This window comes from Ruditapes philippinarum, unplaced genomic scaffold, assembly GCF_026571515.1.
Source record: "Ruditapes philippinarum isolate M1 unplaced genomic scaffold, ASM2657151v2 ctg5982_1_1_1_1, whole genome shotgun sequence".
Lineage (NCBI taxonomy): Eukaryota > Metazoa > Mollusca > Bivalvia > Venerida > Veneridae > Ruditapes > Ruditapes philippinarum.
Window position 1 is genome coordinate 119,868 of NW_026860148.1, and position 15,246 is coordinate 135,113.

The window sequence follows — 15,246 nt, forward strand, 5'->3', positions numbered from 1 at the left end:
GGACATCAATTTATGTAATTAATAGGGCACCACATTTTCATTATTTCGTGCAACACTAAATTTTAAGTGAATTGCCAGTGAATTCTCTTCGATGGAAAATACGCTGCTTATGATTTACTGCAGTCTGTATTGGTTTTTATCCGCTCACTTTCAAGACTGGATTACAATCCGTAGCTCAGTACACGCCATTTGTAATGGATAATTAGTGTCGACCTACTTGTTTTAAATTGCATTCGTAGCGAAAATAGTGAAGGTTATTAGTAGCTGTTGTTGTTTTTGTTTTCACTTCCATAAGAAATAAATACATGTAAAAGACTGGGCTATACAGGTAAGATTCTTTTGCAGTTAAAACAGGCATCATAGAGCTATTTAGAAAGCAAGTGACTCACGCTCTGGCATAAACATGTAATATGTAAGTACGTTTGGCGCTGATTCAAACAAACTCATTATTGAAAATAACATTAACTGTCTAGTCATTCTAATTGAAATAATTTCCTATATAACGCCTCAGTAGGTATGAATTTTTGTCGGATTGCTGTTAAGTCATAATTTCTTAACGTTTTATACCATAAGCATCTACTACTTATTGTATAGGATATATAGCTAAACGTGTAATTTTCAAAAATGCAATCGCCGTTCAGCCGGGTATTCGAAAAATATTTATATTTTTTTGTGAAATAGAATCCTTCCTGAAAACTAGAGCAGTTTCTTCTTTTTAAGGAAACCATAATTATGTTGTTTACCTCGTTTTCGAGCTTCGAACACGAAAAAAAGTATTTAAAGGTAACCCGACAAAAAAATGGCAGAAGGCGTGTCCCGTAGGCGCCCCTTTTGAGGTCTTTTGTCGTCCATTTTGTTATCATGTGGTATTTAATTCTCCATTTTGATTGGCTGAGGACAGGCGATGTACGGGTAGAATGGTCAAATTTTGTTAATTGTATTATATTTTCTTGTAATCGGGCGCATAATGTTTGTTCACTTAAGGGTAAAATTATAAAACTGTGGGTTATCATTACATGATTATAAACTGGTTTATTACATGCAAACCTAACAGCAATCTAAAACTTATCGCATTTATTATAACTGTAGTTTGTTGCATATTGCATTTTAAGTTACTTAGTCATACATTTTATATAATTCAAAAGAATGACAACAAAGATTTTAGTATAAGTGCATGTGTTTATTTCATAATGTGAACTGTAAAATATGACATTGATTTATATATATTATATTACGATATACATGCAAACTGGACTGGGTGGTGATAATATGTCAAAAATGATTAATGAGAGTTCTACATGTAACTCTAAACGCGTGCATGTATATGCATTATAAGTTGTCATTATTACAAGCTGTCATTTTAAATAGTAGTCTCAACGCCCAGTCTAGTGGGGGGAGTTCGAATTTGGTACTTGACTTGTACAGGCACTATTAAAATGTAAAACATCTGTGAGTTCTCTTTCCGTAATACGACAAGTTCATAGTCGGTGAAAAAATACCTTGGGCCTATGTAGCAGAACTGACTTCTCGCAATAACTCTTGTAATGTAATAACCTAATTAATGCAGTAACTTGTTAGACTGGAAGATGAAAATCGTTTAAGTTTATTTATTTATTTATTGTTTCTATTTCTAGTACCGTACATGAAAGAGTAGCTATTTTTTATTTATTTATTTTTTTGTTAAATGCATTAATTCTTCGTTTTCAGAATTGAAAAATGGAGGACAAAGGGGCTGCCGATAAATTCGTGTATCCACCTTTACCAGCAGAGCAAAATCCCGAAGAAACTCACGAGATGGTAACTAACGAAAATCAAGAATCACCGACAGAAGATGTTGTGAAGTTCACCCCGACGGTTCAACAGGGTGAAGTTCAAAAAGTTAATGTATTATTTTGGTGTAACTTTGTAGGTGTCCTTCTGTTGCTGGTTGGATTTGTCGCCCCTGGTTGGTTGACAGTAACAGCTGAGCATAAATTAACATATAGCAGTTGGTCTGGGAGAACTCAGCATATACAAGATGTATACCAGGATTATGCACTCTGGTATGTCATTCAGTGTTACCCGCATGATGGAACCAACATTGAATGCGAGACTATGACGTACAGATCTATAAATGGCATCTACGCAGACGAAGTTACCAGTTACGAAAAGCTAGAAATAGCTGAGCTGAAAAATGAGGGTGGTGACAAATTCATGTTTCATGGAGTAGCTCTGGGTGAGTGGAAATGTTTTATAATCTGGTTTATTTCAGAAGAAAATAAAGAGGACCAGGAATATATAGGATAAGTTTTTAGCTCACCTGTCACAAAGTGACAGGGTGAGCTTTTGTGATCGCTTTTCGTCCGGCGTCCCTCCATCCGTCGTCCGTCGTCCGTCCGTAAACTTTTACTTTAAATGACATCTCCTCATAAACCACTTGGCCAATTTCATCCAAACTTCACAGGAATGTTCCTTTGGTGGTCACCTTTAAAAATTGTTCAAAGAATTTAATTCCATGCAGAACTCTGGTTGCCATGGCAACCGAAAGAAAAAACTTTAAATATCTTCTTTTAAAAAACCATAAGAGCTAGAGCTTAGATATTTGGCATGAAACATCTTCTAGTGAGTGTCTACCAAGTTTGTTCAAATAAAAGCCCTGGGATCAAAATTGGCCCCGCCCTGGGGGGTCATTGATTTTCCCTATATGCATATAGTAAAAACTTAAAAAATCTTCTTTTAAAGAACCCAAAGAGCTAGAGCTAAGATATTTGGCATGAAACATGTTCTAATGGATGTCTACCAAGTTTGTTCAAATAAAAGCCCTGGGGGTCAAAATTGGCCCCGTCCCGGGGGGTCATTGATTTTCCCTATATGCATATAGTTAAAACTTAAAAGACTTCTTTTAAAGAACCCAAAGAGCTAGAGCTAAGATATTTAGCATGAAACATGTTCTAATGGATGTCTACCAAGTTTGTTCAAATAAAAGCCCTGGGGTCAAAATTGGCCCCGCCCCGGGGGGTCAAAATTGGCCCCGCCCCGGGGGGTCATTGATTTTCCCTATATGCATATAGTAAAAACTTTAAAAAATCTTCTTTAAAAGAACCAAAAGAGTTAGAGCTAAGATATTTAGCATGAAACATGTTCTAATAGGTGTCTACCAAGTTTGTTCAAATAAAAGCCCTGGGGTCAAAATTGGCCCCGCCCCGGGGGTCATTGATTTTCCCTATATGCATATAGTTAAAACTTAAAAATCTTCTTTTAAAGAACTCAAAGAGCTATGGCTAAGATATTTAGCATCAAATATGTTCTAATATGTGTCTACCAAGTTTGTTCAAATAAAAGCCCTGGGGTCAAAATTGGCACCGCCTAGGGGGTCATTGATTTTCCTTATATGTGTATAGCAAAAACTTAAAAAATCTTCTTTGAAAAAACCCAAATAGCTAGAGTTAAGATATTAAGCATGAAACACCTTTTAGTGAGTGTCTACAAAGTTTGTTCAAATAAAAGCCCTGGGGTTAAAATTGGCCCCGCCCCGGGGGTCATTGATTTTCTTTATATGTGTATAGCAAAAACTTAAAATCTTCTTTGAAAAAAACCAAATAGCTAGAGTTAAGATATTAAGCATGAATCATCTTCTAGTAAGTGTCTACAAAGTTTGTTCAAATAAAAGCCCTGGGGTCAAAACTGGCCCGGCCCCAGGGGTGTCATTGTTTTTAACTATATGTATATAGTAAAAACTTAAAAAAATCTTTTTAAAAGCCCAATGAGCTAGAGCTTAGATGTTTAGCATGAAACATTTTCTTATGGGTGTCTACCAAGTTTGTGCAAATAGCTTGGGTTAAATTGACCCTGCAACATTGGGGGGGGGTTGGGGGGACTATATACAGGTGAGCGACCTCAGGGCCATCATGGCCCTCTTGTTTCTTTAAACACAGGATTTATTTTCATTGAGTTCTATAAAAATAAATGTTTCATGGAATATGATAATTTTCACATTATAAGATGAAAATGAATCCTGTATTTATAGAATAAAACTTAAATTTTCTATTTATTATATACATTTTTTCTTTTTTTACATTACTGACAGTACAATTTGAAAGATTTCCCCTTTTGTTTTGTTTATTATCTGAATTTAGAAGAAAGTTGTCAGGCAAGACACCAGTGAAAATAAGGAAATTGTGTTTCACTGCAATGAAAATACAGTTTTACAGTGAAAATACGGAAAATAAAATACGCATTTTATTTCATCAATATTTCATTTATGAGTATATAATTAAACCTGACAATAACCTAGTTACTAGTAAAAATATTTAAATTTATATATCTAACTTTACTAGATTTATTAGATTTATTTTTCTTATGAATCTTAACACAAATATTCTATGATATTTTGTTTCAGTTTTTGGCTTTTCCAAGTTTGTTCAGATTCAAGCACTGTACACAATGGCTTTACTGATATCGTTCGCATTGCTCTATGCATGGTATGACCTTAGGAAAAAGGTTGTAAAGGGCACAAGTAATGGTCATAGCAAATGGATGTGGATCTTTCTGATACTTCTGACAATTCTAGCCAGTGGGTATACTTTGCATGTAAAATTAATTAAATACATAGATTTAACACAAATATTCAGTAGAAGATAAAGAAAAACATGCTTTATGTTTTGATCCTAAAATTGCTTCCAGAAATTCAGAATGCATGTGAAGAAAAGTTATGTTTTATATATTATAAGAGCCAATGATGGCCAATTTAGCAGGTTTATTTAGGGGTGATGGATATGTAAATCAACTGTATCGATATTTGAGTGTTTTTTGTAATGATGAGAATATACGAATTACTCATCAATAATAGGCAAAAAAAGCGCCTTTTTAATTAAAGGACCATAAGTCAGCCAAAATTCATTCAACCTTGGAAAAAACGTTTAAATATGCGCAAGTGATCGAGGTACCCATCAATCGTCGATCATCATTCAAATTTCATAAGTTGAAGAAAAGAAAAGTTGGAAAATAAAAATCATTAAAGGGCCATAACTCTGACAAAAATCATTAAATTGGGTATTGTCAATGATATGCACAAAAAACTTGGTACTGACCATTCCTAAAATTTTGGATGAACTTTAGGTTTTTGAGGATAAGACCGCACAAGTTTTGCCGCGGTAGGACAGTCATACAGACGACCGAGACGTTATCCAGGCTACTATGTAGGAAGACGGCACAAAAATTGACCTTAATACAATGAAAATTGTAGTTTTGAACGACTGATTGTGTTGCACCTATGATAAGGGCACTTAGTATCTACATTATATATCCTCATTCTTACACCTTGTAGTATGAACATGTAACCTTATAATCCATTAAAGTAAAAACCGACAGAACCAAAATCAATGAAAGCCAATATAATCAGGCAGGGATGCAGTTAATCGGTTAGTCCTTTGGTGTGAATATTGTTAGCTGTGATCTCCTGTTAATAATTTTCCAGACGCGTTCTGTGCTATATTCTTGTCGCATTTGGCAATAAGACAATGACGCAAGGCGTTCGTATTCCTGCGCTCTTTTAAGGAATACTTACTGCAGACTATTTTGTACTTTGCAACCGTTTTGTACTTTCCAAGCAATTGCAGAGGAATGTCTTTTTTTGTACTTAGTGACTCCATAGAACTGATCAGATTATTATCTCTTGGTAAGGAAATTGGATATTCACGTGCAATGTCATGCACAAATACTTCAATTGTTGAAATGATCATGTCACCAACTTTCCAGATTTATTTATTATCATATTCACAGTGTTCAAATTGTATTTATAGATTTAATGTATAGTTTGCTTAACACTTACATTTCTATTTACAGTCGTTCTTATTTTCATTGGCGTGTTCATATTTGTTGCGGTTCTTGGTGAATTTGGACCTGCTGTGGAACTTGGCACAGCATTCGGGCTGTTGTTTGCCGTATTTGGAGGATGTTTCCTGGGCGTGGTCTTCGTGGCGGAGCTTGTACAAGTATTATGTTGTAGTAATTTTGGTGCCTAGTTATTATCCAGTACAATAAACTTCATTGAAGATCTATTGTAACAAAGATACTATTTTAGTAAAACTTCTTTTCACAGTGATCAACTAGAAGAAAAAGATTTCTAGTAACTAAAACAGCATTCCTTAAACTTCTAAGTGTTTACTTTTACATTGACTCAAAAGAAAGCGAAAATGTAAATTGCCAATAGTTTTTTAGCTTACCTGTCACAAAGTGACAGGATGAGCTTTTGTGATCGCTTTTCGTCCGGCGTCCGTCCGTCCGTCCGGCGTCCGTCTGTCCGTCCGTAAACTTTCACTTTGAATGACATCTCCTCATAAACCACTAAGCCAATTTCATCCAAACTTCCCAGGAATGTTCCTTTGGTGGTCACCTTTAAAAATTGTTCAAAGAATTTATTCCATGCAGGATGAAAACTTTAAATATCATCTTTTAAAGAACCAAAAGAGCTAGAGCTTAGATATTTGGCATAAAACATCTTCTAGTGAGTGTCTACCAAGTTTGTTCAAATAAAAGCCATGGGGTCAAAATTGGCCCCGCCCCAGGAGGTCATTGATTTTCCCTATTTGCATATTGTAAAAACTTTAAAAATCTTCTTTTAAAGAACCCAAAGAGCTAGAGCTATGATATTTTGCATGAAACATGTTCTAATGAGTGTCTACCAATTTGTTCAAATAAAAGCCCTGGGGTCAAAATTGACCCCGCCCCAGGGGGTCATTGATTTTCCCTATATGCATATAGTAAAAACTTAAAAAGCCTTCTTTTAAAGAACTCAAAGAGCTAGAGCTAAGATATTTAGCATGAAACATGTTCTAATGGGTGTCTACCAAGTTTGTTAAAATAAAAGCCCTGGGGTCAAAATTGGCCCCGCCCCGGGGGGTCATTGATTTTCCTTACATGTGTATATCGAAAACTTAAAAAATCTTCTTTGAAAAAACCCAAATAGCTAGGGTTTAGATATTAAGCAAGAAACATCTTCTAGTGTGTGTCTACAAAGTTTGTTCAAATAAAAGCCCTGGGGTCAAAACTGGTCCCGCCCCAGGGGTGTCATTGTTTCTAACTATATGTGTATAATAAAAACTTTAAAAATCTTCTTTTAAAAAACCCAATGAGCTACAGCTTAGATGTTTAGCATGAAACATCTTCTAATGGGTGTTCTAAGTTTGTTCAAATGAAAGTCCTGGGGTTTAAACTGGCCCCGCTGTGGGGGCCTATATACAGATGCGACCTCAGGGCCATCATGGCCCTCTTATTATGTTTGCCATTCCAAAAAAATACAGAAACGATAATTACGAATAAAATGAATATATTTTAAAATGAATAAGATCAATATGTAACCTGCTGAGGATTATTTTGAACCCAAATTTCAGTCATGAGTTAATCAATGAGAAAGTTAGGCATTAAAGGGACTCCACCGAGGTTTTTTGACATGATGGGACAGAAAATAATTTTTGCAGAAAAATGTACCATTTGATTAAGGTATAAAACTCTAATCTATGTGCAAAATTTCAGATCATTCGCGCACTTCGTCTTTCCAGAATAATTATTCAAATTGTAAAAAAATGACCTAAAATGAAAAGCGTTTAAACGCATTTCACTCAAATCGGGCTAAGAAAAGCATAAACATACGATTTTTAATTTTTTTCAAAGTATATTCCTTAACTATCTTTGCATTTATTTCTGTTTAAAGTGCCCAAGCTCATTGGTGTAAGGAATTGAAATGTTATGTTTTTTAGAATTTTTAACCTCAGTGGAGTCCCTTTAAAAGTATATACTGAAATTATATTATGAAATACGGTATGTATGTTTTCAAGCAGTTATATTCTTTTAAAATATGATAAAGAAGATCGTCAAGGAAAGGCGGCGTTCAATGAAAAGAAGGAAAGGCGGCGTTGTAAAGTAATTTCAATTTTTGCCAGACATTTTATTTCGGTCCATCTTTTTTTTAATTGCCTGACAGCAATATTTGTATCCCTTTGAGATAAGAATTGTCACGTGGTTGATATCTATTTACTATAGTTGTGACTGTATAGATTTTAGAAGATGGATTACATCATTGATCTACTCAAAATATTTGTAATATCATAACACATGAAGAGAGAGATATAGTTAAATAGTGCCCAGCTTTATTTGTCATCCACTTAAAACGCTGTATTTCTTAAAAATTTTGTTTGTTAATTCTCATAGAAGAACAAAAGTCGAAACTGTGTCATAGTGCTTTTATATAACCGCCTTCGAAAATATTGACAGGTAGTGACGTAATAAAGTGAATATTAATGAAGCCAAATAAATACTTGACATTAAGTGTGTTAGTATTCATCACATTCATATATATTTTAAAGTTTATATGCATGTTAAAAGTAATCATTGTTGCCTTAAAGTATTTTCTTCTGTTATATTAATTTCAGGGACGGGCTTAATCTAATGTTGCAAGAACTTGTTGCCCAACCCATTTGCATTTTGATATATAATCATTATTTGTATGATATGTCTGTAAACATGTATTTAATGCAATAAAATATGTTTAAACTAGTATTCATCCGTAGCTGTACTACAGAAATTAGAAACATTCTCCTGTCGCTATCGCTCTCGTCGAAGTTTCTAATTTCTGTAGAACAACACAGGTGAACACTAACAAATACTTAGCTACATATCATGGTATTTGGTTTTATACGTGTCTTTTTAGTTTCTTTTTTTTATATTTACGATGCAATCTTGTCGTGGACGAACAATATATTACTATTTCTAAAACATTTATTTTCATGTATAATTTTCCCGTTAATTCTTTTAATTTTGTTTTAACGTTGTTAGAGTTGTTTTTTTGTTGTTGAAATATTTAAGTCCAAGTTGTAGAAGAAATTAAATTGATCTCTTTTTCTCTTCTTTAGTGTACTATTTGTATTTCATGCAGGTTTCTAGTTAAGTTTGTATTGAAGCTTCTTTCGTAATCTGTATATTTAGAACTGTTCTCTTTATTTCATTGATAGTATATTGCATTGCATGTCAATTTTATATTTAGTGATTTATATTTTTTACTTGGTATTATTGTTGTTTTATTTTTTTACTTTTAAACTTACATATTCTGTGCAACATATAAATCTACGTAACAATAAAACGTTTATGTGCTTTATCTTGTTCATGTATATTTATGCATTTAAAGACATTTATCTTGTACTAAAAACAATATCTATCTCCCGTTTGCTTCGTTATTATTATGTATATAAAAAGCAATTTACATTATTAAAGCATTTAAAAAGTTAATCGAGTTTATAAATTAGCGTTTAAGGTTGTTTTCGTTGTTACGACATTTCTGCTAGGTGTTATTTCTAAACTCACTCTATAAAAAAACAAGAGTATCAGATAAGCAAGATTTTCGTTTGAAAGAATTGTCAGTGTTACCGTTGTTAAGGATAATTCTAATCAATAAATTATCTTGCCGGATTTCCGAATTGTGGCCTTGTTAACACATGTGACAAAAAAAGAAAATAATTTACAACTTTAAAAATGAGACCTGTATTGATGCATACTATGTTATAGAGTTTTTTTAACCCGTCCGTTCTAGCTAATGGTAATGATATCAAAAATAGTATTATTGAAATAATGTTTACTCGTAATTAATTTTGGACGAACAAGAGGTGCTTAACTTATTTTTCAACAGAAGAAATATGTGCACTGTAAAACACATGCACGAGTTTATTGTGGCTTTTGTGTATTATCCATTTGGATAAATGTAGTTTAGCTCAATTGTGAATATGGTAGATAATAAATTAGTGACAAGTTGGAGGCTATAATTTAATGACTTTTGAAGACCAACCACAGCAACAGAAGTATTCAAAAGGATTTTAAATCTTTGAGTAATAACATTTCTTTCTATTCGCTACCAAACGGGGTTGCAATGCAATGTCACTTCTCAGTAGGGGAAAGATACAAAATGACCTATGGCGGTACCACCTGACGTGCGCCAGCTCTTCGAAACTTTATCTGAAACTGAAATACAACCAATGGAAAAACTTTGTCACTTCGGATGAGGCTATGATTTACTTAGGCGAAGTATGGGCGAAGAAAGGTATGTTATATCAGAAAGGGGAAATATCTTGGTGGAACACTGAAGTTTGTCAAACAAGATGTTTTTGCCAGCGGCTTCGTGACATATGCTGATGTTTCTTCTAGAGGGAAAACAGATATTCGAATCATCGATAAAGGAAAAAAGGTGACCTCTGAGTACTATATCAACAAAGTGCTAAAGCCTTTGTTGGAGATAATATATGATAAACAGGATCGACAAGGAAAGGCGGCGTTCAATGAACGCAACCCCCACAAGACCCAACAACTAGAACCAGCGGCAAGGAGACCAGGAGACCCCAAACAAAAACATTACAGGGCGCAAGACAGAAGACTTTTTCCTGAGAGTGGTGGGAGCATGGAAAAAGCCATGGCATTCCACCAGGACATTGCGTGTAGCCACACGTCTAAAAACGCTATCTTTTCTCAAAGACTGTCAAATTAACTTTGTAACCCCTGAAGAGTACATAATTGGACTTTGGTTTCTTGGGTATGCTTAAACGTCGTTTGCAGAAGCGGCAAATAAAAACGCTTGTCTGTCTCAAAAAGGCACTTAAGGTCGAGCGGTGCAAACTTTATCAGGAAAAACTAAAAATTGAGAAAACGTTGTAGGATGGTGTATAACTGCCATGAGTGGCCTATTGAACATTTAATACAATCAATGCTAAGAAGTGGTTGAAGTTTTCTTGTTGTTGAAAAGAAGTTTTTGTTGAAAAATAAGTCGGGCACCTCTTCTATATGTAATGTTCTGAAATAACTTAGATATTGTTTCTGTTACCCCATTTGCATTTTGTATGTTAGAAATTAATAATGTTTTCTTAAGATATGTGCTTTATAAAAATGTTCGAAATAGAATAGAAACAAATGTATGAAATAAATGTGTGTTGTAGTTCTATTGGTTTAATATTATACGTACAATTCTAAGATTTGTGAAATAAAGTATTTAAACGAATGTATTTTGATAAGATTATTATGTGCTGTTTTTATATCTGATTATGCATTTATAATTCGGGTTCAATTATATATGGTTTACAGTGATGATAATTTTATCAGAGCTGCCTTAGGTCAAAGTTTTATTTTATTCTTTATGTTTCAAGAAGTTAACGGACAATTCATACTTTGGAGAATATATTTTAAGTTGTGTTTTAAAAAATCGGTTGCACCTATTTTTCAATATTGGTTGTGCTACAAAATCACTAATATGCCTCTCGAAAATTAAAGGGGAGAAAGCAATGAATTTCTTTCCGGTATACATTTTATTTCATAGATACTTATATTGTATTGCCTGAAGTAACAATGGCCTTGGAAAGTAAATGAGGACTGTGTTACATTGTTAGCAATACTTCGTTTTAACCCCAGATATGGTGCTTACAAAGCGGCTTCCTAAACAAACTGTTCCAATTTACTGCGTGCGTGCGTGCATGTGTGTGTTTGTGTGCTTAATGAGGGTCCATCCGCCATTTTTGGCACTGAGAGTATGGATAAAGATATGTTCTTTTTGTCTCTTTTTATAGACATAATTTTCTATGATATATCATGCAGCAATCGATTGCAGGATAAAAAAACTTACCAAGGGCAGAATTATTGTATTCGCAACCTACTGATTTACTTGCAACCAGTTAATTGGTGTGTTTATAACTTAAGTAAAGTATAAAAACGTTGCAACGGTTTAAAATTACAGAAAATTACTTTGCAAATACTTTACTTAGATTTTTTTTTTCGTTTTGCAAGACATGTACTGATCATGTACTTCCTTATAAATGTACGAGCCTGTGATGAAATTTTATCTTTAGACGCCATTTTAATTCAAAAACTCCCAAACTGTAATGTGAGGTATAGTAGCTTTAAAGCGAACATTTGCGATTCAGTTCATTTGTATACTTTTGTACTTGTTTGTTTGTTTGTTTGATTGATTGGGTTTTACGTCACACCGACACAGTATATGTCATACGGCGAAGTTCCAGCTTTACTAGAAGAGGAAGACTTCATGTGCCCTTGGGTACAAACTGGCACCTGAGTAGAACCACCGGCGTTCCATTAGCAAGCTGGATAGCTTCCTCACATATTCCTCATATATAAGCATATTAACTTTGTATTTAAAAGAAACAAGTATATTTTGCATGAACCGATACTCAAATGACATAATCGTTCATTTCATTTTTCCACTTTGATTAATAAAGCGTGACGTCATTTGGCCAATGCCAATTTGAATATTCGGCATTACTTTCCATAGGTGTTTAATGTAGGCAATAACAAAAAATATCCGTACTATGTTATACTTTGCATTTTTAAAATATTAAATCAGTAAGTTATACAATCACAACAGACCGAGGAATGTGAACATATATGGAATGTATTGTATGTTCCGGGCAATCATGTAGTATGAAAGCTCGGGGGCGATTTTGCAAATTTCCTATGAAGAGTTACTGGTGTGGTCCATTTCACATAATAGCATATTCAAAAAAAGGACAAGTTAAAACAAACATTGTTCATATATTATAGATAGAAATTGTGCATAGATAATACTTAAAGTATGACTCACCTTGATACAAGAGACGGCTGAACATTAGATAATCATCATATGACCATTGGTGTGTAAATCATGGATGTCCTATCTGAAATTAAGTATTGATTTTATTTATGTACATTTACATGTTTAATAATGCAAAATATATATCTAAATATAAATTTATATATACGTACATGTAAATCTGAATATTGTTTTATTGTTTGACCACCAAAACCACACAACCATCAAACCCGGACGGCCCCGAAAATGCTTTATTTAGTATTTTCTTTGTTCAGTGGTTGTCAGTCAAATTAAGTAAATAAATTTATTTCAACCTACGTAAATGGTAATATTTTTGTTGTCTATTTCTAGAATGTTGACGTTGAAATTTGGGGGTCAAGAAAGCAATTCCTGACCTCATATACCAGCTATAATCATTTGCAGAGTAAACAATAGAATATCCAAAACTTCAGCATTTGTTGCTGAAATATTGTATATCATGTTAAAAATCTAAAATCAAAACACCCCACGTGATGTACATATCTGTCCGGACACATGATACTGTAGTGTAGACAAGTTAGGTAATTTTGATACCCTCCTTGTGGAGCCTCAGATAAAAGTGTCAATACAATCAGAAATAAACAAACTAGTTTGTTAGTTAAGAGAAGAATCTAGCTGAACTGTGTCAAATTTTAAGGTCTCTAGGTTAGAAATTATGAAATTTGTACGGAAAATTGTTCAAAAAGTGTTCGTTTGATGGTCCCCGACAGTACAATAAAAATACCTTGTTATAATAAAATAATGCTTATTCACGGCGTAAATTATGTCCCGTTTTGTCTTCCGTAGATTAAAAAATCGTGAAATTTGTTCATTTCAAAGTAACAATATAATGTCGAAAATACAAAGTTTTCATATTAAATATGTCTTATTAACATCGTTTTCTTATAAATATATATATATCGTTTATTTAAATCAAATCTACTAACATTTAGGTAAACGGTAAAAGGGACCGAGTAAGAGTACACTTTGCATATTTAGCCCCGCCTATAAATAAAGCACGAATTTCTTATAAAGCGTTATCATCATGATTAAAATAGACTATAAATCTGTGGAAATTATCAGTGTTACTGTATGTAAGTGCATATGCTTAATCCTCCTAATAAATTTATGCATATGTCTAGAAAATGGAAACAGGCTTTAAACTTCAGGACATACAACTGTAGAATAATGGTTTTTCATTCATATGCCTAATAATTTAATCAGCAGATGAACCTATGTTAGGATATCAAGTAAGATTATTATAGGATCATCTGAATGCACTTGTACACAATGTATACTTATGTTCATTAAAGATATATGAGTAATCACATTATAAGAGGACCAAGAGATCATCTGCATGAACATATACTAGTTTTTATAGAAGATGCATGAGAAGTTAATGTAAGATGAGCAGGGAATCATCTAGATGTTTGTTTGTTTGTTTGTTTGATTTTACGCCTTTCCCAACAGTATTTCAGTCATATAGGCGGGTAGTTTCCTAGCCATCGTTCCTGGAGAGATACACCAGTACTAGACTACCTTCCTCCGCGCTAAACTACCAAAGCATCTCCCGGGGTTCGAACCCACGCCAGAGAGGTAACTGGATTAGAAGTCGTCGACTCTAACCTCTCGACCACGGAGGCGGTTCATCATCTAGATGTAAATATACATTAGTAGTGATGGAATATATATGAAGAAGGGTCATCTGGTCTTTAAGGTGTATAAACACTGTAGTTCTTAAAGAACATATGTGAGGGAAATACATATAAACATTTTTATTATGGAACAGATATAAGGGTAACTCGTAAGATGCCCAGGGGATTATCTAGATGTACATATACTATAGTTTTCATGGAACAGAAATAAGGGGATCACGTACGATTACAAGATCATCTGGATGTACATAAACTTTTTTTCATTACATATCAGATGTAAGGGGATCAAAAAAATGACCAAGGGATCATCTAGATGTACATATACTATAGTTTTCATTGAACAGAAATAAGGGGATCACGTAAGATGACCAGGTGACATTTAGATGTATATACTCTTTTTCATTCTGGAACATATATGAGGGGATCAAATAAATGACAAGGGGATCATCTATATGTACATAAACTCTTTTTTTATTATGGAACAGATGTAAGGAGATCATGTAAGAATACAAGAGGAATATCTAGATGTACATATACTATAGTATTCATTGAAAATAAATAAAGGTATCATGTAAGATGATAAGGGGATCACGTAGATGACAAGGGGATCATGTAGATGTACATTTAATATAGTTTTAATTGAACAGAAAGAAATAAGGGGCTCACTTACGATGACCATGAGATCACATAGATGTACATACTCTTTTTCATTATGGAACAGCTATGAGGGTATTTCGTAAAATGACAAGGGGATCATGTAGATGTACATATACTATAGACTTCATTGAACAGAAATAAAGGGATCACATAAGATGACAATGGTATCATCTAGATGTACATATACTATAGTATTCATTGAAAAGAAATAAAGGGATCACGTAAGATGACAATGGTATCATCTAGATTTACATATACTATAGTATTCATTGAACAGAAATAAGGGGATCACGTAAGGTGACAAGGGGATCATCTAGATGTACA

The 15,246-nt window shown here is 33.7% G+C and overlaps 1 protein-coding gene across 1 annotated transcript; it reads left to right on the forward strand.

Moving 5' to 3' along the window:
- The first annotated feature begins 126 nt into the window (after window positions 1-126).
- Window positions 127-11,440, forward strand: LOC132759029 (uncharacterized). Its single transcript, XM_060750754.1, has 4 exons — window positions 127-328; window positions 1,708-2,215; window positions 4,379-4,552; window positions 5,824-11,440. Exons 2-4 carry the CDS (start codon window positions 1,717-1,719, stop codon window positions 6,000-6,002), a joined length of 852 nt encoding a protein of 283 aa, XP_060606737.1. The 5' UTR covers window positions 127-328; window positions 1,708-1,716; the 3' UTR covers window positions 6,003-11,440.
- The last annotated feature ends 3,806 nt before the right edge of the window (window positions 11,441-15,246 follow it).

What these genes read in the sequence shown, in the direction of transcription:
- LOC132759029 (XM_060750754.1), top strand. Translation starts at nt 1,717, where the DNA reads ATGGAGGACAAAGGGGCTGCCGATAAATTCGTGTATCCACCTTTACCA. An exon ending in GTTTCATGGAGTAGCTCTGG is followed by an intron (nt 2,216 to 4,378) that starts GTGAGTGGAAAT and finishes ATTTTGTTTCAG; the next exon opens with TTTTTGGCTTTTCCAAGTTT. An exon ending in ACTTCTGACAATTCTAGCCA is followed by an intron (nt 4,553 to 5,823) that starts GTGGGTATACTT and finishes TTCTATTTACAG; the next exon opens with TCGTTCTTATTTTCATTGGC.